Here is a 24,462-nt window from a genome sequence, read left to right on the forward strand (position 1 = left end):
GGAAGCAGGGCAAATCATCTCTCATACAGAGGTTGCAGCGGAAATGTGGTGGACGAGCTTCTTGTTCATTTTGCAACATGTGGTGACGCTCATTTGGTTGAAATCTAATTTTTGGGCATGGCACACGTGCAGAATTGTTGAAACTTTTGAAAATGGGGGGCCTACGGTCTACACCAGGTTGCTTGTTCGGGTGAGGGCTAAGTTTGGACATGAAAGGTCAACAACGAATGGTGGATGGAAATCATATTTCTTCTTATGATCATATGTGCAGTAAAGGAACAAGAGATCTAAGTGATAAGTGGAAAATCAATTGAAGAGAGACATCTGAGATTCATATTTGACATCCAAAAACCCTTATTAACTTGAATTTCTATATATATTCTGGAACAGAGAGCGTTCATATGTCATACATCCTAAGTAGAGATGTTCATAATTCTTTATCCACTTTATGACTGAAAGGGGATAGTCAATTTGAAGTAGAGAGCCAAACATTTCTTATTATTCTTCATTGGTAACAAAGAATTATATTGATGGTCTAGACCTCAGCTGGTCAAAAGATATACGTAGGTTTTAACGATCGAAAAGGATAGTGGATTATGTAAAGTCCTCAGGTAGGGAAGCCTTGGATAGACAAACAAAGTAGGTTAGCGTCATTAAGCGAATTCCTATATATAACGTTGATATGCCAGTTTTGTGGATTGAATATTGGCATCACATAATTCACCTAAAGATCTTTTTTATTTCTTAAGATGATGAGACAAGGATTTATTTTCTTAAGTTTTGCTTTAATTAGATTTCCTTTATTGAAATGTGTTTATCGAGGATCCCACAAAATGTTTACATGTTAAACCCCTTTAATGCTCGATTATCAACTCAACTCTTTAAAAAATAAGAACACACTCCACTTCACCCAAGCACATAAAGGCCCCGTTTGGCCCCCCAATCTTTGAAATGAAAATGGGTGGAATAGTATTTTTTTGAAAAATGAGTTGTTTAGAAAAAGGGAAAATTTTTTGATTTACGTGTAATATTATTTTATGGAAGATTATGTGACTGAAAATAGGATGAAATTGAATTTAATGGGGACCAAAAGGGGGCAAAATCATTTTGTGCTTTCCTTCCTTTGGTTGTTCATATCTTTATTATTTCAATTCCTTGCCATCTTGCCAACTATAAACAATGATTATATTAATTTGATGCTTGTTAATTGGCTTAAATTTAACAGAATCAAATATATACTGAGAAGTCTCAAGATGGTTACAAGTTGAATTTACCGCTTAGCTTCAGAAGTGTAAATGTTGTAGCAGCAATGAAGAAGACCATAGAGATTGCAACCCAAAAGTGCTGAAACATAAATTGATAAATTCAGGTAATCAAGCATAACGAAATGTGATTACATGTCAGCACAAAACAAAAAGTATGCACATAGAATTTGTTGCATATATCAATACTGATAATTGCATTGGTCAATATCACACTTTTCTTTGAAAAGCAGTAAGTCAGCCTCTTATCCTAGCTGACTGACCAAGACATTGATTCCTTAATAATCATATCTCCACCAGATCATTTAGAAACTGAAGGAAGATTATTTGCGAAATATATTTTCTACTCCATGCTTCACAATTTCTGCTGTTTTATTCTAAGCCAAGATGCACAAGCAAAGATCTGAAAGAAAGACACGATGAGAGAGAAAGGGAATGTGAAAAACTATGTTGTTGAGCATCTAAGCATGTAGAAGAAGAATTAAGAGAGAGAGAGAGAGAGAGAGAGAGAGAGAGAGAATGAAGCAACACAGAATTTGTGAGTTTGAGCTTCACTGTCCATTATAAATTCCTTGTATCTTCCTTTATACGCATCACTAGAAAGTTACAAACAATTGAACAGACAGAATTGTTTTTAAATTGACTGTATATTAATACTGAATGCATGATCTATAAATAAATTTCTTGATCTAACATGATTCAACAAGTGTGAGTGTGAAGGAGGGAGATTTTGAACTCTAGATAACATGATTATGAAAAGGAAAATCATGGGGCCGAGCTTCTTGTTTATATCAAAGAGAGAATATGAACATTTAGTGCTTTATATGCAGGTCATCTGACAGTTTCGAGCAGGTTTGGGGAATACAGGTGTTTTATATGCTTTGGGGCCAACAAATATTTGCCAAATATGTTCAGTTTATTCGCCTCTTATCTGCCTAACATGCTCTTTATCTTGTCAAAGTGAACAACAAGGTTAGCTAGCTCATCACATTTTTCTTTCCACCACATCGGTATTTGTGAGTTCTGACCAAGCAATCAACTTAAAAGAACTCAAAAAAATTATCATCTTCAAAGTCTGAAGAAAACCTTTTTTTTTTTTTTTTGGATATAGGTACAAAGTTTGAAGAAAACTCTTCAAAGGAATGATACACTAGAAACTAAAAGGAAGGAAGAATGAAAGAAACTTACCGGAAGACTCTCCCATATAGCCTCATCGCTGACGCATTCTTCCTCTCCAGGCATAAGCGCCTTACACATCCTTAATCAGCAGAAAAACACAATTTAACAACTTGTCATCACAGTCAAAGTATTGGATAGTTGAATGATGTTCTCTTATTCAGAAGAGCTTCAATATACGTTGGGGATCAGAATGGATAATCAACTTCTTATGCAGACAAGTAATCTTACCTAACGTTATCAACCAAAATTGTTGCTTCTAATGCCAGCAAAGGCAGAAATACTATCCTCAAATTTACATCTGCCATTTATCACATTAAATAACTAAAAATGTTAATAATGACAGACCAAAGAATGTTAAGGGAGGGATATAGTGAGGTAAGAAAGACTAATTGAACAGAAATCTGTTGATCCTTTAAGAGATCATCATGCAGAAGGCGTTAGGATGTTTACCGTATCTTCTCTCAAGATGCACACAAAGGAGTAGTTCAAAAGCAACGAGCAAAGGAGTACCCACGATGGAATGAAATGGTGCCCACTGTTCATGGAAGAGTGCAAGTTACTCTTACAATAATACCTTACGAAAATTTATCATGTTAGACAAAACAAATAAATAAAAATAAAATTAACTGTCTTGTGAATTAGTTATATTATATTTTATAAATAAGAGGTTATGGATTATCATACGTGGCGACCATGAGGCATTGATGGAGCAGGCAAGGAGAATCTACCCCTTGCCACAACTGCATGAAATAACCAGAGAGGAGAAAATATCAACCTACAAAAAATAAAGCAAATGATGCATCAACCCAAGCGAGGATGATGACACATGTTTATGGCTGTGAAAAGAAGATTGAGCATATGAAAGTTAGTAGGGTCGAACGAGATATGTTGATGGACAAGCTTTGAGATGTTATATCTTCATAACTATGAAACTTGTAAGATGATGAGGTGAAAATTTTTAAACGAACTAGACAAAGAGTAGTATCTCGCGATAAAAAAAAAAACCTGTTTTTCATCGTACATAGATGCACAAATAAAAAAGAATAGCACGTCAAACAGGAATTAAGGAGAAAGTAGTTTATTCCAACATATGCGTTCTATCTTTTCAACTTATATAAGGGTCATATACCATTCGAGCTAAAAATTATGTTGAAACATAGCATATTATGATTCAAAACTAGACAATAGCTTTGAATGTCTTAATATGTTGAAATTTGATTTTTCAGAGTTCAAATAGCATAATGTACTGCAGTGGATATTATATCGAAACAGCCCATCAATTTCCATCTACAACACTTATAGCATGCCAACCATATAAGAGCGAATCCAAATGGAACTGATGCCTGTAAATTAACACATTGGACAAACAATTCCTGATTTTTTGCCTACAACTTTGAGTCAGTTGCAGTTGATAAGAATAACTTAAGATGTATCTGTGGTCTATAAACTGAGAAATCATACCAAGCAAAAGTTCCTTATCTGCATGGCAATAAAACATATCTAGCATATGAATCACTTCTCAAAATACCCATCCAATATTTTTTGATCATTTAAGCATTCACAAATGCTCTTTTGATCCCATTTTCTCTTATTACGATAAAATGCATACTCTATCTTTAATAGGCAGTATAATGAGAGTATATCAATAGTTAATTTTTATTGACAACTAACATCACTACATCATCCTAGGGAAACCAAAAAGCGTGCTAAAGAAAGGAATAGTCTATATGCTCTTTCTTGCCCTTTAAAACTTGGACTATTCAATGTTCCTCTGTGAATATTCAGAAACAATGATAGTACATAGCAGTTCATAGGACTAAACAACAATCCAATCGAATAATAACAGCACTAGGCTGAAAACAAAGTAGCAAGAAGATGAACCCCTAGCACTCAACACAGGAGAGCAAACACATGAAAACCGAGGAAAAAAGATATGGCGGTTAAATAACAACCGCTGTGTTATGCTTTTCCCGCCTCAGCTTCGCGCGTGGCACGAGGCCACGAGGGTGAGAGCTGAGCATACACGCTCCGTGGTTAAATACAAACAAAATAAGGCGGTTGCTAATCATCATGCCAATACAGTGCCACGTGTAACAAGTTCTTGTCAGCTATATAGTAATGACATAAAGTGAAAAATACACAGCTAACTATACTAATCAACTCAGTTTTCCTTCATGCTAATTTCCTATAACTTTTTACTTTGCAAATGTAGTAGGTCAATTGTCAAAAGACCTTCAACTTTTATTGATACAGAAATATCATCTATCGCATATAGATACACGAGGCAAAGCAGAATATTATTAGTAAAAGCATATCAGTATATTGAAATTAAAATCAAATACACAACTTCAAAAGTATCCGTCATAATCTAATAATCCTAACCCATAATCCAGCAATACCATCCCGAATTCCAAACACCTACATATATCAGGTATAAAAGACATCACAATCAATTAATTTTGAAAGAAAATTTAAAAGTTTGAAAAAATAAATAAATAAATAACCCCGAAAAGAACAAAACTTTACCAAATGGAAAAAAATTGACCCAATTTTAAGAAACCCCACATCTTCTTACTCAAATTGAGTAACATTTAAAACCATATTCATTAAATTAACGTAATTTCTCAAATTTTCATTTATACCAAACCAAACCCAAAAAAGGCCAAAAAAGAAGAAACGAAATACAAACCACCAAGAGTAGTTAACAGCACGACAAAGCTTGAGGCCAAGAAACAAAGTGAAAGAGAAAAGCAGCCCATGAGCCACCACCGCTTGCAGGGACTTGAAAACTCTCCTCCAACTCATCACCATCTTCCCTGTACGCAGATAACTTAAGAACTAATGCCCCTTCACAAACGTATACTGTTCTTCAGTTCTGTATGTATATATGTATATTTTGTACAAAAAGGAGTTAAACAGAAATTGTAGAGATAGAGAGAGAAATTCAGCGAATCATTCCAGATGAAAATTCTTTTGAAGAAAACAAATTAATTAATGCCGGGCATTTCTAGCTGTTGCAAATATATTAATTGCTGAGACATAGCTTTAAATTCATGCGAATGTCTTTATTGTTTTACATCAATTGGTGGCCGCTGCGGGGGCAGTATGACTACATTCAAAGGTCGAGAATGCCTTTCTTTAGAGAAATATTACTTTTGGGTTTCCGATCTATACGAACTAGTGCAAGTAGGTCCTCAACACATTTTTATGTATTTATTTTAATTTTTTTTTGGCATCAGAGCTATCTAGATCTGGCTATTGCGCACTGTCGACATTAAGTGGATTAGATTTCAACTTCTGTTGCAAACTTTTTTGGTGATCAACTATCAACTCGTCGATATTGTCATTATCACATTTTGTTATTGACGGCGGCAATTTATTGGTGGCAACGCTACTCTTACACTATATCTAGTTGTTGTTTGCGGTTTGCTTCAAGTAAACTAATTTTATCATTTTTCAATTGATTGTTGTGTCATATTATGATATTAATATAGTAATTGTTGCATTGTTTTTTGTCGTGGAGGCAACATTGTTCTTATGCTATGATAATTTCCTTTTTGAGGGATTTTGGAGCAGCTTGGGGGTGGGCGAGTGTAGAAAGTTAGGCAAATATGAAGGTTGGGATCTAATTTTGAAATAATTTAATGAGCACCGATACTTATATTATGTTGAGTCGATGATATATCATGTCAATTCATGAATAACAAATTTTAATTAAAATGTTAAGATTCATTATAAGAGCTTGTTTGGTTTAAATCTTAAGTCAATTAAAATCAATTTTTTTATCGTTATTTTACTATTTTAGTCGTCATTTTTTAATTTTTCTCTTATAGGACTTTATCTCTAACGGTCAAAAAATTAATTATCGAAATCTCTACCAAACAAGTACTAAATTTATCTATAAATTAATTAATATATCATATCATCGATACTTAATATAAGATGAACATCAATAAGCATTAGATCATTTTCTCTATACGCTATATTGTATAAGTTAGAGGATCACAAATGCAGTTTTCTTTCTCCTTTAAGGAAAAGTGTGTAACTTGGGGGTATTTCTGTCATTTGATTTTGTTGCGGGTCCCACTTTCGCACCGGTTGGATTTGTTTGATAAGAAGGGGCGTTGACAATTAAAAGCCAATGACGATACTTGTGTGTTTATCACGTTTCTTGTTAAAGTTTAATCGGAACACTCGTTTAGTCCACAACACGCTTTTGGTAATATACTCCCTAAATTTTCTCCGTCAGGCTCCCACCCCACACCAAATATTTTCATTCCTAAATTGAAATTAAGTATTAAAAAAATTTAAAAAAATAAAATAAAAATGGACCACACCTCTCATGGTTATGATCATGTCACCAAGATGAAAGTGTAAACTTTTTTAGATAAATCACAATTTTCATTTTTATAGGCAAATCAAAATTGATATTTTATATGTCATGATGTCATAAATGCACTAGTATAACATGTCTTTAGCTAATATTTCATTCAATTAGTGACGGATCTAGGAATTCAAGTGAATACGGACGAATTCAGTTGAGCACGAATAGTCACTCGATTGGTTACCCAATATAAGGAAAAATAAAATTTTCCAATATAACTAGTACGGACGATCACAGGAATTCGTCGAGTGCTTGCTTTGCCACTGCATCCAATATTATGTTAATGTTATATTAGTTTTTTAATTGTTTCACGTTTTAAACTTTTTTGAAATGATAACATATACTTTGTTTGCCAAGAAACTGAAATTTAACTGCCCTTTTCTATTTATTTCATCTTAACTTTCCCTTTTTCTTATTTATTTATTTATTTAAGTCCAATCTCCTCTTTTCGTTTATCTAATCTAATCTTCATTCATTCAACACCACCCCTCAAATATGAGAAAACTAGTATTTGGTAACTTCCCATTACTCACTTAAATTAATGAATATTTTGGTTTTTTCATTATAAGATAATAAGCCCATATTGAGCTTCATTAAAATTTGCTTTTAAGGAAAAATGTATTTTAAAATAATATTTTTTTTGAAAAATGTGTAGTTAAAAAAGAATGAAAGATTTTAGATTTATATGTAATATTATTTTATTTAAAAATGTGTGGTTGAAACGAATAAAAAATGTATTAAAATTTTAATGGAGATCAGTGGCTAAATAATAACCCATCAATAAATGGATTTAAAAAAAAAAAGCATTGTACTTTTAAAAAAAAGGAAATTACATAAAGCCAGGTATTAAAACTTTCAAATTCAAAATTAGGGGATGAAATTTACTTATGCAAAAATATGGTATTAGATATAATTAACCAATCCAATTCAATTAAAACCCTAATCATTTCCCCCCAAAATTTTCCCTTATCATATCCCGTATCTCTCTCTATCTCTCTACCTTGTCCTTCGACTATCATCGCCGTCAAGGAGCGACCGCCACCGGAGACACCTCCAACTCCGAGTGTCAACACGTGACCATCAGAATTCAGGCCATTTTTAAACTGTAATAATCTATTCTCACTCTAACTCTCTATCTTCTCTTCATCTTCCTGTCCATATCTTCCTTGCGATGTAGATCTACCCACTCCGGTAAGCTGCGGTGGTGAAATGAATAGGCTATGGCGGTTGTTGAATTTGGTGGTAGTGGTGTGATTTTTTGGCATGTTTTGTTGCGTTTTTGAGGTGGTGGTGGCGGGTTTGTGAATTCTTTGATGGGGTGGTGGTTAGGTGTGGTGTAAATGGAGATAATGGTGCGTTGTGCGATGGTAGTGGTGGTGGTGGTGTGCTATGGGTGGTGCGTAGTACGATGGTGGTGATGGTGGTTGTTGTGGTGGTGATGACGGTAACGGGTAGAGTATCTGTGACCAATAATTACGTGTCCGTGACAACTATTTAGGTATCTGTGATCAACTATTTAGCTGATTTGTGACTAAATATTAGGTGTCTGACTAAAAAATAATTTGTGAATAATAAATTGTAACTTATGTGACCCATGTAATTTGAATGATCTGTAACTTCGAAATAATATGTGACCTACAAAATTTTTGATTTTTGATCAAGAAATAACTTGTGACTAATTAATTTGACGATATGTGATTAGTAAATAAATATGTGACTATATATCATATAACTGTGACTTTATTATCTTTATTTAATAAATATTTTTAATTAATTAAATGCATACTTGATTTTTTATTTTTCAAACTATTTACTTGATTTTTGAATAGGAGTAAACATAACTCCTGAGATGTGATTTTTTCCCTTTTAATAAAGGGTCGTGTCAATTAAGATGGGATGTCCCTCATTTTGGTCCACCCCGGTCGGGCGCATGCATTACCCCATATTGAAGTCAAGGACTATGCCATGATGATATATGTGATTATGACATGTTTTTGGGCAATTTACGAACTAACGTGCTTTCTCAAAAGTTCTTAATACACTTCACATTTCATCGAAGAGCAAAACTTGAAAATAAGATGTATCCATAAAGTTTAAATATAAATTAACGAGATTAGTATCTTAACGATCGATTATTTACATTTAAATTGTTCTAGTTTAAGAGTATCTTCAAGAAATTTTCTGTTTATAAAGAGTATCTTATAAAATTGATAGCATATTTAAATTTAGAGAGTAATTTTTTTTTTATATTTCAACAAGTCCTCTATTTTGACTCTTTATTTTATTTTTCTCAATGAATATTTATTGATTTCTCTTCATCTCTTATTTAACACAATTTTTTTTTATATGTTAATAATCAACCAATTCAAATTGATTTGAATAATTTAAATTATAGATTATTGAAATTTATAATTTATTAAATACAATTATTGTACATTAAGAATAGATAGTGAATTTGACTTTTTAAAGTTTAGACGGTCAAACTCACTCTCTATCTTAAAAAGTTTAAAATAGAAAGTCTCTTGAAACTTATTTTTAAATGTTGACTTTCTAACCTAGAAAACGAACAGAGTTCTAGGATTTCTCCTTAAGGCAAATACTTTTCCGTTTAATTAATTGTAGTAGATTTATTCTATATATAAGTCTAGCAAGATTGCTCTTACTATGTGATTACATGGCATTAGGACGATTCACACATAATATTGTAAATACCATCAACTGAGGTTGCTCTATTACTTTAGCTCCAATGTTATTTATTACATCATATCATAGCACAATTCAAAAAGGAAAATATTACTGATGATGTCCTAACAACCTCGATTGACCAAACAAATTCCTCCATTAGCGTTGCTACAGCCGCTGCCTTCTTTGGTGCCATTATCGCCACCACCTCTATTGTGGTGGTGGCGGCTCTTTTTCTTTGACCATACGCCCCTTCCCTCAGCCTTCTGTATTTTTTCCTCAATTTTCTTCTCTCTTCTCCATCAATATCTCTTCCCAAGTTTGACTCAAACCCATCAAAATAAATTATTCTTCACGACACCTTCAATTCAATACTATCCTTGTTGGATACGATCCGCTCAGCTTTGTTGATAGATCTTTTCCATGTCCTCCAGCTACAATAAAATTAGATGGAGAAACTATTCCCAACCTTGATTTTGCATTTTGGAAGTGTCGGGATCAATTTTTACACAGTGCAATTATTTGTTCTCAAAACACTTCACCAACAATATATGTTAGACCATTATGTGATCGCATTACGTAATTAAAAAGTCATCCATCAAACCTTACTAAAGGAATTCAATCCGTGACCGAATTTTCACTACAACAAAAGTAGCTTTTTACGGCATACATTTACGGCGTGCATTTACGACATGCCGTAACAATAAACTAATTAAGGCATGCGAAGTATGCATGTCATAAAAAATCAACTACTTAGAGTTTTTACGGCGTGCACCCTTTGCACGCCGTAAATAATCAATTAATTAGAGCATTCACGGCGTGCTTTTAGTGCACGCCGTGTATTTTCAAAATATTCATTACAAAGCCCTACAACACCCCATTTCTCCCATTTCGTTTTTCCCATGGACTCTGCCTTTCCACGATTCCCCCAGCGCTTCAACTCTCACTCTTGTCTCTCTCCGCCTTCCACCGTTGACCACTGGCGCCTTAGCTCACTCTCGTCTCTCTTCGACTTCCACCGCCAACCAATGGCGCCTCAACCCTCACTCACGTCTCTCTCTATCTTCAGTTCTGGGAATTTTTTCACAAGTTATTACTGCTTTTAATTGCAAGTCCAATTTTATCCATACAACCCAATCGAAACACCCTTTTCATTCTCCGTTCACTTTGAGGTTTTAGCATCCAAAATTGCATCGGTTCTACAAAAAGACCCTTCTCTTTCTCCTTCTGTGTTTCATCAAGCGTGGCAGATTCATGCATAGACTATCGTAAATGGACTCCAGAAAGTAGGCATTCTGGGCACAAGAATTTTGGGTATGTACGTTTTGTGTAACAAGTATTTTGATGCCAAGGAATTGTTTTATCAGCTTAATTTATGCTCTACTGCTCCTTGGAATTGGATGATTAGATGTTTTACCATGGCGGGTTATTTTGGTTTTGCAATTTTATTTGATTTTAAGATGTTGGATTTTGGTACTTGGCCCGACAAGTATACTTTTCCTTATGTAATTAAGGCTTGTGGAGGCTTGCGTTCTATTAAGCTGGGGATGTATATACATGGCTTGATTAAAGATTTAGGGTTTGAAATGGATGTGTACGTTGGTAGTGCTCTAGTCAAGTTCTATGCAGATAATGACTGTATAGAAACTGCACATCGTTTGTTTGATAAATTGCCTCATTGGAATAGTGTTTTGTGGAATGTAATGCTCAATGGTTTTGCAAAATGTGGGGATTCGGTGGATAACGTGATTGGTTTGTTTGTGGAATGTAATATCATTGATTGCGATTTATTTGTTGAATTCTAAGAGAAAAATTCAAGTTTGTTGTGCTTTGTCGTAGATATTCTGACCCAAATAGTGGAGCATCCTCCTTCTCAATACTCCTTGGAGATGCCCCTCACCTTGATGGCCAGGTATGCTGGAAAAATTTATTTTGTTTTTGTGTATTCCTGATGGATTATATCAAATATGGCATATAACTTACTGAATGCTCTTCAGTCTGCTATATTTAGTTAAGTTACAAAAGATGATGAAACTTTGAGGAAGCTTAAGCAACTCCCTAACTGGAAGGAAAGAATCTTCGTAATGGTATATTTTATCATCCTCACATTTTTAAATTTGATTTGAACGTGCTTTAATTAAGTATTTGTTCCTGCTTCTCAACATGTATATTAGAGTCATGTTGAATAGAGGCATAGACTGCCTTCAACTGTGTTTCTACCCCTTCTGAATTGCTTAACAATTGATAGCTTGCTTCCAGTTATAATGTTAGGAACATAATTGGAAAATAGGAAACTACTAAAGCTGCATTTGTTGCCTATCCTCAATGATATGGCTTATTCATTAATGTGCTCTTGTTGCTCTGGAGTAGCTTATCAACTGTGATAAATAATTCTTTCTATAATCCGTTCAATTTTAAACATCAATGTTTAATGCAAGATTTGCCAAGTGCTTTAGGAGATTTTCTGAATGCTGATTTTAGATGTTATTCTTAGTTCGGTTCCAACAAATTTATGCTTCTGAAATTTTGAGTTAAATTTTGATAGTTATTTTTCTTTAATCAAAGTTGTTAATTACTCATTAATACAGTTTCCTATTCCTTTTTGATGTTTGTTTTCTGCTAAAAGTTTACTTCCTTTGTTTTTTTTCTAGCCAACTGAGCGCATTACAATATTGTCGTCATATTATTATGGTAAGAACTCGGCGTCCTAATAGGTACCATAAAAGTACACTTTCAGTTTGGCATCTAATATTGAGTCCATAATGCCTGCAGAATATATATTAGGAAAGAAGAGAGGAAACGTATGCGATTTCACTTACATTGTTGTCAGATATCATTAGGGATTAATGTTAATTTTCTGGGAATTTCTTTATGTTGATAAGAACATGAACACTGCTATCTCAAATGGTGTTCAAGGAGCTAAAATTGATTATCAAGAACCGGCAGATTCAGAGCTTACGATGGATATTGTAACCAACCTTCAGAAGGTTCGTTTTCTATTTTCTTGATCTGTTCCGTGACTTTTCCTTTAGTTAGCATTTATACAATTTTTGCTCACTCTAAGTTTATTGATTATATCTTTATTATTTTTGTGGAATGCAGGGAGTTGATATTTTGTTGAATAGCTAAATTGTTGGTCAAAGAAGTAGACTTTGATATGGATCTAATATTTTATAACATTTTGATCATTTTTTTTATTTTTTTATTTTTGAGAAGAGTTGAGATGAATTTTACATTGATATATTGTATTAAACTGTACTCAATAATTATGTTTATCGAATCTATGCAAAATCTGGTTATATATATGGATTTCTGTTTTGTAATTACTATAGGTGTGTTGGTAATCAAATAAATGAACAAATTTTTAAAAAAAAATATTAAAGTTTACGGCGTGCACTTGCACGACATAAAAAAAAATTCGACCTTTTACGGCATGAACTAGAACGCTATGAAAAACTTAAATAAGAATTTACGGCATTCAATTGCACGCCGTAAAAAAGTGATCTTTTACAGCGTACAAGAGAACATCGTAAAAATTGTTTTAAAGCGTTCGACACGTTCATAGACAGCGTACATTGCACGCCGTAAAAAGTGGACACTTTTTACGACATTTCTTTATACGGCGTGCGGCCGCATGCCGTATATTGGCTTTTACGGCTGCAATGCACGCCGTAAAAAGTATATTTTGTTGTAGTGTCTTTCAATTTGTTAAAAACAAAGTTGTTAACTTGCCCTAATATATTCTCGTATTCATAAAGAAAATCTTATCTTTAAAATTTTTGAAGGAATTTTCGACAACTACAAAGACATATCTTGAGCAGTCTGTGCTTGTGAAACTCCTATTTCCTCTTATGAAGTTCATAAAGAACACATCAATTTGAAGCTCATCTTCATTATCTTGAAAAATCCCACTACACCAAAAATCACTTTTTGCAACGGGCAAAAAACGTTGCCGTAGACCTATCGCAACGTTCAGGCTTCTGTTGTGGGTTTCAACGTTGCCGTAGAGCGAAGAGTTTTGGCAACGTTCGTTGCGCATTGCGGAAACTTGGTTTTGGCAACATGCATTGAATGTTGCCAAAATATATTTTGGTAACGTTCATTACACGTTGCGAAAACTGGGTTTTGGCAACGTGTAATGAACGTTGCCAAAACACCCTTTTGGCAACGTTCAATACATGTTGCGGAAATTGAGTTTTGGCAACGTGCAATAAACGTTGCCAAAACAGTCTTTCAGCAACGTGAAATGCACATTGCAAATGAAGCTTTTGACAACGTTCAATGAACGTTGCTGTAGTTCGTTTACAATTTTTTTTCCCTATTTGTATAACAATTTATCAAATCAACCACAAAATGAAAAAGACTTTTTGGGCCTTTAATTGATATAATTTTATTCATCCATACCAAATAGTCAAAACACATCATTGTAATAAATCGGAAAAAAATTTTGTTTTACATATTGCCCATCAAATAAACATCATCTTACACTCCTCTTAAACAACAGAAAATTATTGTATAAAAGAAGATAATTTACAACTTGTTGTCTTCAAATCGTTGGGTTGGCTAGCTCTAAAATATCCTTCCCGTTACTTTCTTCTTGGCCTGCACCTCTCTTTTGAATGCAATGGGTAAATTCAATCTTCATGATCGCCACAGAGAAGCTTGTCCTCAGAAAACTCAGATCGAGTATGAATCTAAGTTCAGATAATATAATAGAGATTTAGTTATCTATTGAAATAAGTTAAAGGCTGGACAAAACATAAACTGACTGAAGGCGTAGAATATGTAACAGATTTTTATGAATGCATTGGTCAAGACTAAAATTGGTCTATAGACTGATGATGCTTGTACTTAAAGAGAACATGAAAACTCACAGCCAATATGTTATCAATTTCATTTTGTATCCTCCAGTTCAAGAAATCAATCATTTGAAACATGAAGTATGATTGGTAAGAATACTTGAAATCGATAAACTTGATTCAAGTCAGATACTCTTTGGGATTTTCTTAAAATAGAATGTGTCGTACCATTTTATACGCATTGGAGACATTCCCATCCCTTGCTTTCAGAAATCTCACCAAATTCTCAGTGGGTTACCCTTGATGTATATTCTGAAAACCAGGACAAAATGTAACAGTTTATACATTTCAATTTATAAAATTCGAACAGAAAATTTGTCCGTGTAATACTTGCAGGTTTCCTAACGAAAAGAATCTTCATCTTCCAAAACCAGTAGATGTGGGAAATAAACGAATAATAGCTTGATTTTGTGTGGTAATGCACTAGTATTGTTCTTTCCAGCAATATGAGAATCAATCACCTTCTATTTTCTAAAATGGTTACAAAACTAGTTTTCTTGAAAGAATCTCTCGATTTTTCTAATTTGTATATTAATATAGGTTGCTGTAAAGCTAAGGAAGACTGTTTAAGGAATAGAAATTAGATTGATTGAATAGAATGGTAATAAAATAGATACAGTTATAACCAGAGACAAATAATCTGCCTCAAAGCACAAAAATTGCAAAAAATAACCAAACTAAAAAATGCAAGCCTCAATGTATACAAAAGAAGATCACATTAGAACTCCACCTATACACTCAATGATACCAAATTCTTGTATAAAAGCGAATCATGGAATAAAACCAATCCAAATCAAATGAAAACTTGAAGATCGCATTTGCATCAGAACTCCAACTTTGAATCTCTCAGAAACTCAAGTATACCCCCCTCCCAACACACACCATGTCCAAATTTGTACATCAGTTAATATTCGACCTGTCTAAACAAGAAATAATTTATGAGTTTTTTTGTAACATTCTCCAAGAAACTCAAATCTGAGTTAAAAGGTAATTTCTTTTACTTGACATTGACTATCCCAATATCCAAATTCCCGAAATTTAGACACTAAACAAATGAATTAACAAACAAAATAAGTAAGCAGAGCCCAAATCAATTTAACTTCAAGAAAATCAATTTGTACAAAACAGATCAGCAACGATGCCGAACCTGGAAAGTCGTCTTTAGTGGTTCATCAGCTGCAATGACAATTAGCAACATATTAGTGCTTCCCAGATCCAAAGATCGAAAAAATACTCAAAAAAAAAAATGGTTTTATGAGAAAGCTGACTTTTTTCCATCATAGTTCTGATGGATTTCATGTATTCTTTTTACCAATCATACTTCAAGCAATCTACTCCAAAAACAATTTGGTCATGATGTGACAAGGGAAAGAAAAGAAAGAAACAAAGCGATAATCAGAAAAGCTTTCTCACTAAAGACAAGTAAGACAACTCGCTCAAATATTACTAAGTTCAATATAACATCTACTACGAAAACACTAGAACATAAAATGAAAGTCAAAATTCTTTCTGATAAATTTCACATCATGGCTAGCATCATGAATTGTTACTAATTCAAAAAATAGCGCACATACACAAAAAAGACAAAACAAAATAATTTGCAAAGCATCTTCTTTATCACATTTTACTATTGCCCCCATTTAATCAAAATACTATGTATATATTTATCCTCTGATAAGCCCACTTCTTCCCATTCTCTCTAGTGTCATCAAGGCGACAAGATATATATCTTACATGCTAAAAATCTAAATACACCATCATCAAGCTCTATATATTTTCAAAACTGCTCCTGGTGAATCGAAATAGAAAGATTATTGATTTTCTAAAGTTCTGATTACTGACTGATGCATCGCCATAAAACTGTTAAAATTGAAGCCCATATAGGGAAATCACAATTGCGTACAACTGTACAAGCAAAGATATTAAAAACTCAATTTCAAGTTACCTTCTGAAGAACGTGGATCTTCTCCCATTTGTCGTCTTCGGATAATCTATATATATGCACTTCGTTGTTATTTGGGCATAATGCTATCACTACGATTTGAACATAAACGAATTATCATTAATTGATTTGTATATCATAAAATCAAATCAAATTCATAAACTGTGAATTCAAAAGAGGGGTTTTTCAGAATTAAAGACGTACTAGAATGGTATGGACTCCAAGCATGTCAAGTAATGCACTGAGCGAGCTGATGAACTGAAACCGCTGCCATATATTTAATTCACCTGTACATACATAGAATTCAACAGACAAGAAAATGTGATTTCTCAAACAAAGTCTAGAAATTGAAGATCTGAAATCACAAATAAGAAAATATGAAATTTATACCTGCAATAAGATCTTTGAGATTAAACCTATTGATAACATATTGGCTGTGCGTTTTCATGTTCTAATTGATTGCTTGAACTGGAGGATACAAAATGAAATTGATAACATATTGGCTGTGAGTTTTCATGTTCTCTTTAAGTACAAGCATCATCAGTCTATGGACCAATTTTGTGAAATTATTAATATGAATAGCCTAAGTAATATCATCAATGATGAGATATTATAGTAGGCTAAAAAAAAAATACCCTTATGCATTTTTCGGCAATACAAGTAATTGAGGAAGACTTGCTGGACACACACATCAAGTAACTGAGGAAGAATCAACACTGAACAACTGAGAATGTCAATCTATAGTCCAGCTCAAGCTAATCTCGCAGAAAATGGCTATTGACAGGCTAAAACATTTACAATGCATATGAAGGCAGAAGACTGTAATGACTTTTAACTTTTTCATCAATTTTTCACAATCCCCACATCTTGACATTAAATTTTTTCTTGTTCTCGATTGCCTAAACAGTGACCTGTGCACAAAATAATTTTTTGTATCCTTTTGATCTTACAAAGTTAATAAAAACAAATAGAATATGACAAAATCCATGGAGGTTGGTAGCCATTTGTGAGAACATATAATTTGTGAGAAATTAAGATTCTTACAACTATTCACATATAAGACACATTAAGAAGGTAAATATCCAGTAAAATTCTCCAAAATAGATGAAAACAGTCACAAAGCCGGCCATATACGGACACACAAACAAAACATATCAATAGAAATTATACATATCAACAAATGTGTACATTTTATAATCGGCGTGGGCGACTTGATCGGAAAGAGTTTGCGACAGGATTAGGGCTTCCCTGCTTCAGTTGGGTGGATAGAATTTGAGAGAGGGATTCTGGTGGCCACACAGATTGCAAAGCGAGATAGAGGGGGAAGAAATTGGGAGTGAGAGTGAGAACGTTGGCGGGGAGAGTGAGCGATGGTGGAGAGAGTGAGAACGATGGCGGGAGAGTGAGAGAGGGGGAAGAAATTAGGGCTAGTTTGAGTTTATACCAAACTAACAGGATCGGGTCCGGGTCGGTTTGGATTTTTGTATGATTTTATATTTAACGTTGAATTTAGTCAATTTACTACGAAGAAATTAATGAAAACGTTCAAAGAACGTTGCCAAAGATACTTAACCTCAACGTTCAATGAACGTTGCTAAAACAAACCAATGGCAACGTTCTTTGAACGTTGCTAAAACAAATCAACGACAATGTTCAATAAGCGTTGCTAAAATATATACAGCAACGTGCATTGCCTGTTGCAAAAACTTGTTAACGGTAACATTCATGAACGTTGTCGTTGACAATTTTTTGCAACGGGCAATGCACGTTGCCAAAAGTAATTAACGGCGACATTCTTTAAACGTTGCTAAAACATCTATAGCAATGGTCAATGCACGTTGCAAATAAAAAAAAAAAAAAAAAAAAAAAAAAAAAAACAACAACGGTCTTTGAACGTTGCGAAAGGGGTTATTAGCAACAACTACTCAAAAAACGTTGCTAAATCTTAATTTTCTCAACCAATAACAACATGCATTTGCTGAATGTTGCAATAAACCTCTTTTAGCAACATACAATTGGTGAATGTTGCCATTTAAATGTTGTAAAATGCCATTTTTTGTAGTGTCCGACAATAACTTGAAAACCAATCCCATCCATGAATCTTTTTTGTTTACTATCTAACTCAGAATGCTCAATGTGTTATAACATTGAGTCCAAATACATCTTCATCTCGTGTCACATTAAATTTGTTGTGTAACGCCCCAAGAACTCGACATTATCTTCTATACTTTTTTGTATTCCATAATTATTTTTAGGCATATGTTTATATTTAGTCATGCATAACTTTCATTCTAGTTGACAATTTTTGGCAAAGGACTAGCAACTTGACCTTATGACCTTAATCAACCCACCGAAATCAACAACGAACATGAGATGACAAAGTATTAGAAAATGTTAGCCTTTGTGATTAAGTAATTCGACCAACAACTTGAGCTCTCCAAGTTGAAATTTAAATATTCTTAAATGCCAATTTAAATCCATAGAGATAATCTCTACTTCTCTTTCTTTCTATCCTTTTTGTGTGTAAAAGGTATAAGCCGTAGCTCCTCACACTTATGAAATCTCTTCAAAACACACATATACACAGACTTGTACTTGCTGCTGATAGGAAAAGGAAATAACATAGAAAATAGAAAATTTCCTTAGAGGTAAAAAATCTCAAATTTCGTTCTTTCATCTATTCTATTGAATCATATAATATAAAGTTTTTCATATATGATAGACTCTGGTTCCTATAAGGAAATTAAGTTACATGCCCGACAAAAGTCATTTTTTGAAAAATATTTGTATGCACAATCAGATATCCATACTATCAGTTTTAGATATTGCCACCTAGACAAAAAAAATTCAAGAAACCCCATTATATATACAATTATGTACATGTGTGATTATGGACAGCATTATGTATACAATAATGTACATGTACTACTTCCCCAAAAAAAATTCAAGAAACCCCTACTGAGTGCTAGGTGTCGACACATAGGCCCTTGGTATCAGCACCTCACTAATTTCCTATTTGAACTTACTCTTTGCTCATTTTTTTATCCTTTCAAGATCTCCAAAACTTTATCTAATAAGTCGTGTATATATATATACAAAATGGGGGGGGGGGGTATGCTGTTTTAAGATGGCTGTTTAACTTTTAATAGCTTCAATCCTACTCAGTACTCTCCTTAGTTTTCTATAAATCTTTCTTAAGAATCGTGTATAAATCCCTTTTTTTTCATTTAAATTTTCACCACCTATGACATATAAACTTGAACCTGATTTCTTTTTATAAGGTTACCCGTGACACGCCCTTATAAAATTCTTAGATTAATTTTTTCCCTTTCCCCAGCATCTCTAGAAAATATCAAAAAGGCTCACTCCGGCCAAAAGTTTTCATTCATCTGGGTCACTCGGGATTAACCTAAAAATAGTATGGCTTTTAAAAATCAAGTTATACTTTTATTATATGCATAGTATGAAATGATAAACATAACAGATATTTACTTAAAACATAAATACAAAAATATGAATATAAACTAATAAAACATAAATCAGGGATTTATAAATTCATCTTTTAAAAAAATTTACAATTAAGGATTTCCCTTTCGGGAAGTCCCTAAAGTTCTAAAATAAACTTAAAGAAATACAATAATACCTTAAGTACTCACAAGGATGATTCAGCTATACAATGATTTTTTGGATTGAGAATTTTTTTGAGAAATGTTTCAAAAGGTTTTTGGATAGCAGAGAGTACACAGGTTGTAAACTTCTGCCTAAACCAAATGAAACTTGTTCCTTAAATAGAAAAATTCTTGGGAGCAAAAAGTCTAAAATATCCTTGAAAAGAGCACACGTTTCACCGAGAAACTTCTGGCTAATTCAAGATAAGTCTAACAAGTGGAAAGAAAATTTCCTACTTTTACAAAAGTCTAAAAGTCTATAGTTTAGGAATCTTGAAATTTCCACTAATTTGCTTAAAATTCTAAAAGTTTCTGACATCTTTTTTGAAAATAATCAAAAGGTCTATAGTATTGTGATAAGAATCTTCAGCTTTTCCTTCTTTTCTTCCATCACTTTTGTCTTGTTCTGCATTATTGAGGATCTAATTATGTACTGAGATTATGACGTGCCACTGATGAAAATGACATTCCACTATCTGAATTATTGTATCCTTCTTCATGTGGATCTTCGTCTTCATCTGAAAGTCTGGAGTTACTGGCTTCATCTTTTTCTTTCTGATCTGGACATTCTGCAATTTCTTTTTCTTCTTCATGGCTCTTTTTTAATATTGTCTCGAATGCTTGGTTAACTGCTTCTCTTATTTGTTCTTTTAGTCCTTCATCATTTTTCTTCTTCTTAATCTTTTTCTTTTTTCTAGAAGAAGTCCCTTCATCTTTTTTAGATTGTTTTTGGAGTTCTTCAATTTTCTCAAAGATCTTTTCTAAAGAAGCGGTATCTGGATTAGGATCTTGTGATTCTTGAAAAAATAAACATTCTTGACTATCTTGGACTACCATTTTTTCTTTTCCCTTACTAGATTGAAATTCTTGGGCTTGTGAAAGTTCTGGGTTATTTGAAAAATGTTCTGAGGAAAAATGTTCTGTGGACTATATTTGACTAAATAATCAAATTTTCCACTGGGCTGTCCTAAGAGATCCCAAATCTCCTTACCTTTTTCTGTAGCAGATTTATCAGTCTGCTGAGTCTGATTGTCTAATTTAGTAGAGGAATCAACAGTCCCCTGAGTCTGTTGGGCTTTTGGTAAGTCCACAACCTTTAACGGATTTGATAAGTCTTTACCAGCTACCGTTTGAGTTGGACTAGCTATGGACTTCTTGGGCTCCATAGTACCTGTTGGATAATGGACTTTTAAATCCAAGATTTCTTTTTCTAATTGGGCCACTTTCTTTTGAAGTTGAGTTCTTTCTAATGAAAGGTTCTGATTGGCTTCATTGATAACTTTGAAATTTCTCTGCATACATTCACAATGTTGGCAGAAAATATTTTGATCTTTGCTTGGAGAAAAATTTAATGGAGGGTCTGAGTAATTTTTCAAAGAAGGAGATAAATAAAAATTTATTCCTATCTGTTGTCTTGTAACATCTAATGCTTCTTGAAAATTTGTAAAACCTTTATAAAGAGGTTCTGGAAAATTTTTAATGCAATCTAAAACTTCTAACCAAGAATGGAAAATTCCTGGAGTTCTTCCTTTAATAACAATATAAAATTTAAACATTTTCTTGTTCTGACTAAAATGTTCTGATAATGCATTCATGCATGCAAGAAAATATTTTTGGTCTTTTGGATTCTTATTATAAGAAATCCATAAATTGTCTAAAATACATTTCTCTTCTCTTGATAAAGAGATATGTGGTAAAATTTTAAAAGAAATATTACTATTAGGAAATACTATAAGTTCTTGGTTTCCAAACCTTATCCTGTCTTGTAACATTGGTCTGTTCTGATTAAATGGAGTCTGTGGTAATAGTCTTGATGCAAATGAATTCCCAGGTGGAATTCCTGGTCTTATAGGCCTTGGCCTTGTCATCTGTATAAAAAAATCATGTTAAACAAATTTAATAATTTCTATCTATTATTATTCTACTTAATATATCGGCTACTTTATTATCACTACCTTTAATATGTTCAAATTCTATATTAATTCCTGTATTAGTGATTCTATCAATAAAGTTTAACCATCTTCTTCTACCACTTCTTTTTAAATCTATTTTCATTTTATTGACAAAGGAAACTATAGCTACACAATCTGTTCTTATGGTTATTTCTTTTTTAGATATAATAAATAGTTCAAAACTGTCTAATGCATAATTAATAGCTAATAATTCTGCATCTATGCTACTTAAATTTCCTTTCTCCTTATAATTTCCACTATTATACCTACAAATTCTTTCTGTACTTTTATCAGTATATTTATTAGGTTTGCAAATTAATATAGCTCCCCATCCTATCATACTTTCATCTGTCTCTATAATCAAATATTCTGAATCTAAAGGCATGGCTAATTCTGGTAAGGTTTTTATTTTTTCCTTTATTTGTTGGACTAATTTTATATCTTCTTGATTAAAAAATCTTTGTCCTGTAGGAGATGTCTTTGCATATAAAAGTCCTGCTATTTTTCCTAAATCTTTTATAAATGGTCTAGCATAATTTACTAATCCTAAAAATTTTTGGATTTGTTTTAAATATTCTAATTTATCCGAAAATTCTAAAGCTTTTTTAGCAATATGGGGTTGTAACTTAATTTTACCTTCTCCTATGTTAACTCCTAAGAAATCTATAAATTCTTTAAATAAAATCATTTTCTTTTTACTTATTATTAAACCATGTTTAATAAATTCTGAGAATACTATTTGTAAATGTCCTCTATATTCTTGTTTATTTTTACTAAAAACTAAAATATCATCAATATAAACTATTACAAACTTACTATATCTATTAAAAATACTTTCCATTTTTCTTTGGAAAATACTTGGTGCATTCTTAATTCCAAATGGCATTACAAGCCATTCAAAATGTCCTTCTGGATAGGTAAAGGCTGTCCACTTAATACTTTCTGCGTGCATCTTTACTTGCCAAAATCCTATTTTAAATCAAATTTACTAAAAATTTTACAGTCTTGTATTTTATTTATTAAAACTGTCTTGTCTGGTATGTTATAAGCATCATCTATAGTATTATCATTTAATCTTTTATAAATGATAACCATTCTGCTTTTTCCTCTAACAATTTCTGAATGTTTTCTAACTATAAAAGCTGCTGATCTATGAGGACTATCTGATTTTCTAATAACTCTTAATTCTAAGAGTTCTTTTATATGTGTTTTAAAATCTTCTATGTCTAAATTTGTAGCTTCTATATTCTTAGTTTTAATTATGTATTCTGAATTTTTTATTTTTAGTTCACATAAGATTTTATCTTTTTCCCAATATTTTAGAACATTTTCACATATAATCTCCATCTTTTCTAATCTAGAAATTAAATTTTCTATTTTTTGTTCTGTTACTAACATATCATAAATCTTTTCATTATCAATTAGTTCTATAGTTCCAAAATCTAAATTATCTAAATCTAAATTATCTTCTTCTGAAATTTCAGAATTTAATTCTTCTATTAATTGACATTCTCTTTCTTTTTCACACTTACAGTTATTATTACTATTTTCACCACGCTTCTCTATGCACTCTGATGGGAAATAAGTGGTCTATGTTGGTGTAAATAGGGTATGTTTTTGTAAATGTAAGAAATCTTTAGTAATTGTAACACTTCCATTGTCTTTTAATAAAAAACTTAGTCCTATAATAAAATCTGTATCCTTGATATTTAAATTTATACATGCTTCTTTATAACATTCTAAACATTTAGCTCTAAACTTTCTTACTGGGTACCAATTACATAAATAACAAGCTATATTGTCTGCTCCTTTATATTTTTGCCAATTATGTAAGCATTCTATAGTTATACTATTCATTAAATTTAGTTCTTCTTCTGATTCTGATTCTTCTTGTAATTTTATATTAGAAAATTCATCTATTATTTCATAATCAGATTCTTTATTACCTTCTAGATCTATGTCTTCTATTGATATAATACTATAAATAGATTCTATATCTGAAATATATTCATCTAATTGTATTAAATCTTCATTAGTACATTCTATTAGTGTACTCTTTTTATCATAGTTATTTATTCTTTTTGGACAGGTCTTAGATAAATGTTCATTACTATTACAAACATAACAACTAAGTCTATTTTTATAAATTCTTTCTGGTTTAAATTTTCTAACATGTCTTTTTTCATCTAAATATGGTTTTCTTTTATTGGATTTCCTAAGAAAATATTTTTTCTTAAAAGGTTTTTTGTTTTTTCTTTCTTTATTACTATACTTATTTTTTCTTGAGTTAGAGGCTCCATAAGTTTGTGGAGTAAAAATATCTTTACAAAATTTATAGTCTGTCTTCTTAAGTTGTTTTTGAATTTGTAATTCTACACATTTATCTTCTAAACATCTTATTACATGTTGTATTCTTTGTCCTATACTCCATTGTAATTTATAGTCTGTCTTCTTAAGTTGTTTTTGAATTTGTAATTCTACACATTTATCTTCTAAACATCTTATTACATGTTGTATTCTTTGTCCTATACTCC

The 24,462-nt window shown here is 32.4% G+C and overlaps 1 protein-coding gene and 2 long non-coding RNA genes across 7 annotated transcripts; 1 reads left to right on the forward strand and 2 right to left on the reverse strand.

Annotated features, from left to right (window-relative positions):
• Positions 1-6: 6 nt before the first annotated feature.
• LOC111396268 (transmembrane protein 60-like) lies at positions 7-5,495 on the reverse strand. Its single transcript, XM_023022655.1, has 6 exons — positions 5,131-5,495; positions 3,126-3,216; positions 2,892-2,976; positions 2,670-2,739; positions 2,451-2,520; positions 7-1,344 (listed from the first exon to the last, which is right to left on the reverse strand). Exons 1-6 carry the CDS (start codon positions 5,250-5,252, stop codon positions 1,258-1,260), a joined length of 525 nt encoding a protein of 174 aa, XP_022878423.1. The 5' UTR covers positions 5,253-5,495; the 3' UTR covers positions 7-1,257.
• Positions 5,496-10,364: 4,869 nt separating this feature from the next.
• On the forward strand, positions 10,365-12,833 carry LOC111396269. Of its 3 annotated transcripts, none has more exons than XR_002702974.1 (6): positions 10,365-10,821; positions 11,327-11,419; positions 11,505-11,594; positions 12,159-12,198; positions 12,280-12,494; positions 12,610-12,833. It is a non-coding gene; the product is annotated as an uncharacterized LOC111396269 (long non-coding RNA). The 3 variants fall into 3 exon arrangements; XR_002702973.1 differs by having other exon boundaries at positions 10,366-10,821; positions 11,347-11,419; XR_002702975.1 differs by having other exon boundaries at positions 10,366-10,821; positions 11,347-11,419; positions 11,519-11,594.
• A 1,044-nt stretch (positions 12,834-13,877) lies between these two features.
• LOC111396270 lies at positions 13,878-17,724 on the reverse strand. 3 transcript variants are annotated; one of them, XR_002702977.1, is made up of 6 exons: positions 17,497-17,724; positions 16,699-16,776; positions 16,513-16,595; positions 16,312-16,400; positions 14,535-14,618; positions 13,878-14,201 (listed from the first exon to the last, which is right to left on the reverse strand). It is a non-coding gene; the product is annotated as an uncharacterized LOC111396270 (long non-coding RNA). The 3 variants fall into 3 exon arrangements; XR_002702976.1 differs by lacking the exon at positions 17,497-17,724 and having other exon boundaries at positions 16,699-17,253; XR_002702978.1 differs by lacking the exons at positions 14,535-14,618; positions 17,497-17,724 and having other exon boundaries at positions 13,938-14,201; positions 16,699-17,244.
• Positions 17,725-24,462: the final 6,738 nt, after the last annotated feature.

Source organism: Olea europaea, chromosome 6, assembly GCF_002742605.1.
Source record: "Olea europaea var. sylvestris chromosome 6, O_europaea_v1, whole genome shotgun sequence".
NCBI classification, from domain to species: Eukaryota; Viridiplantae; Streptophyta; class Magnoliopsida; order Lamiales; family Oleaceae; genus Olea; species Olea europaea.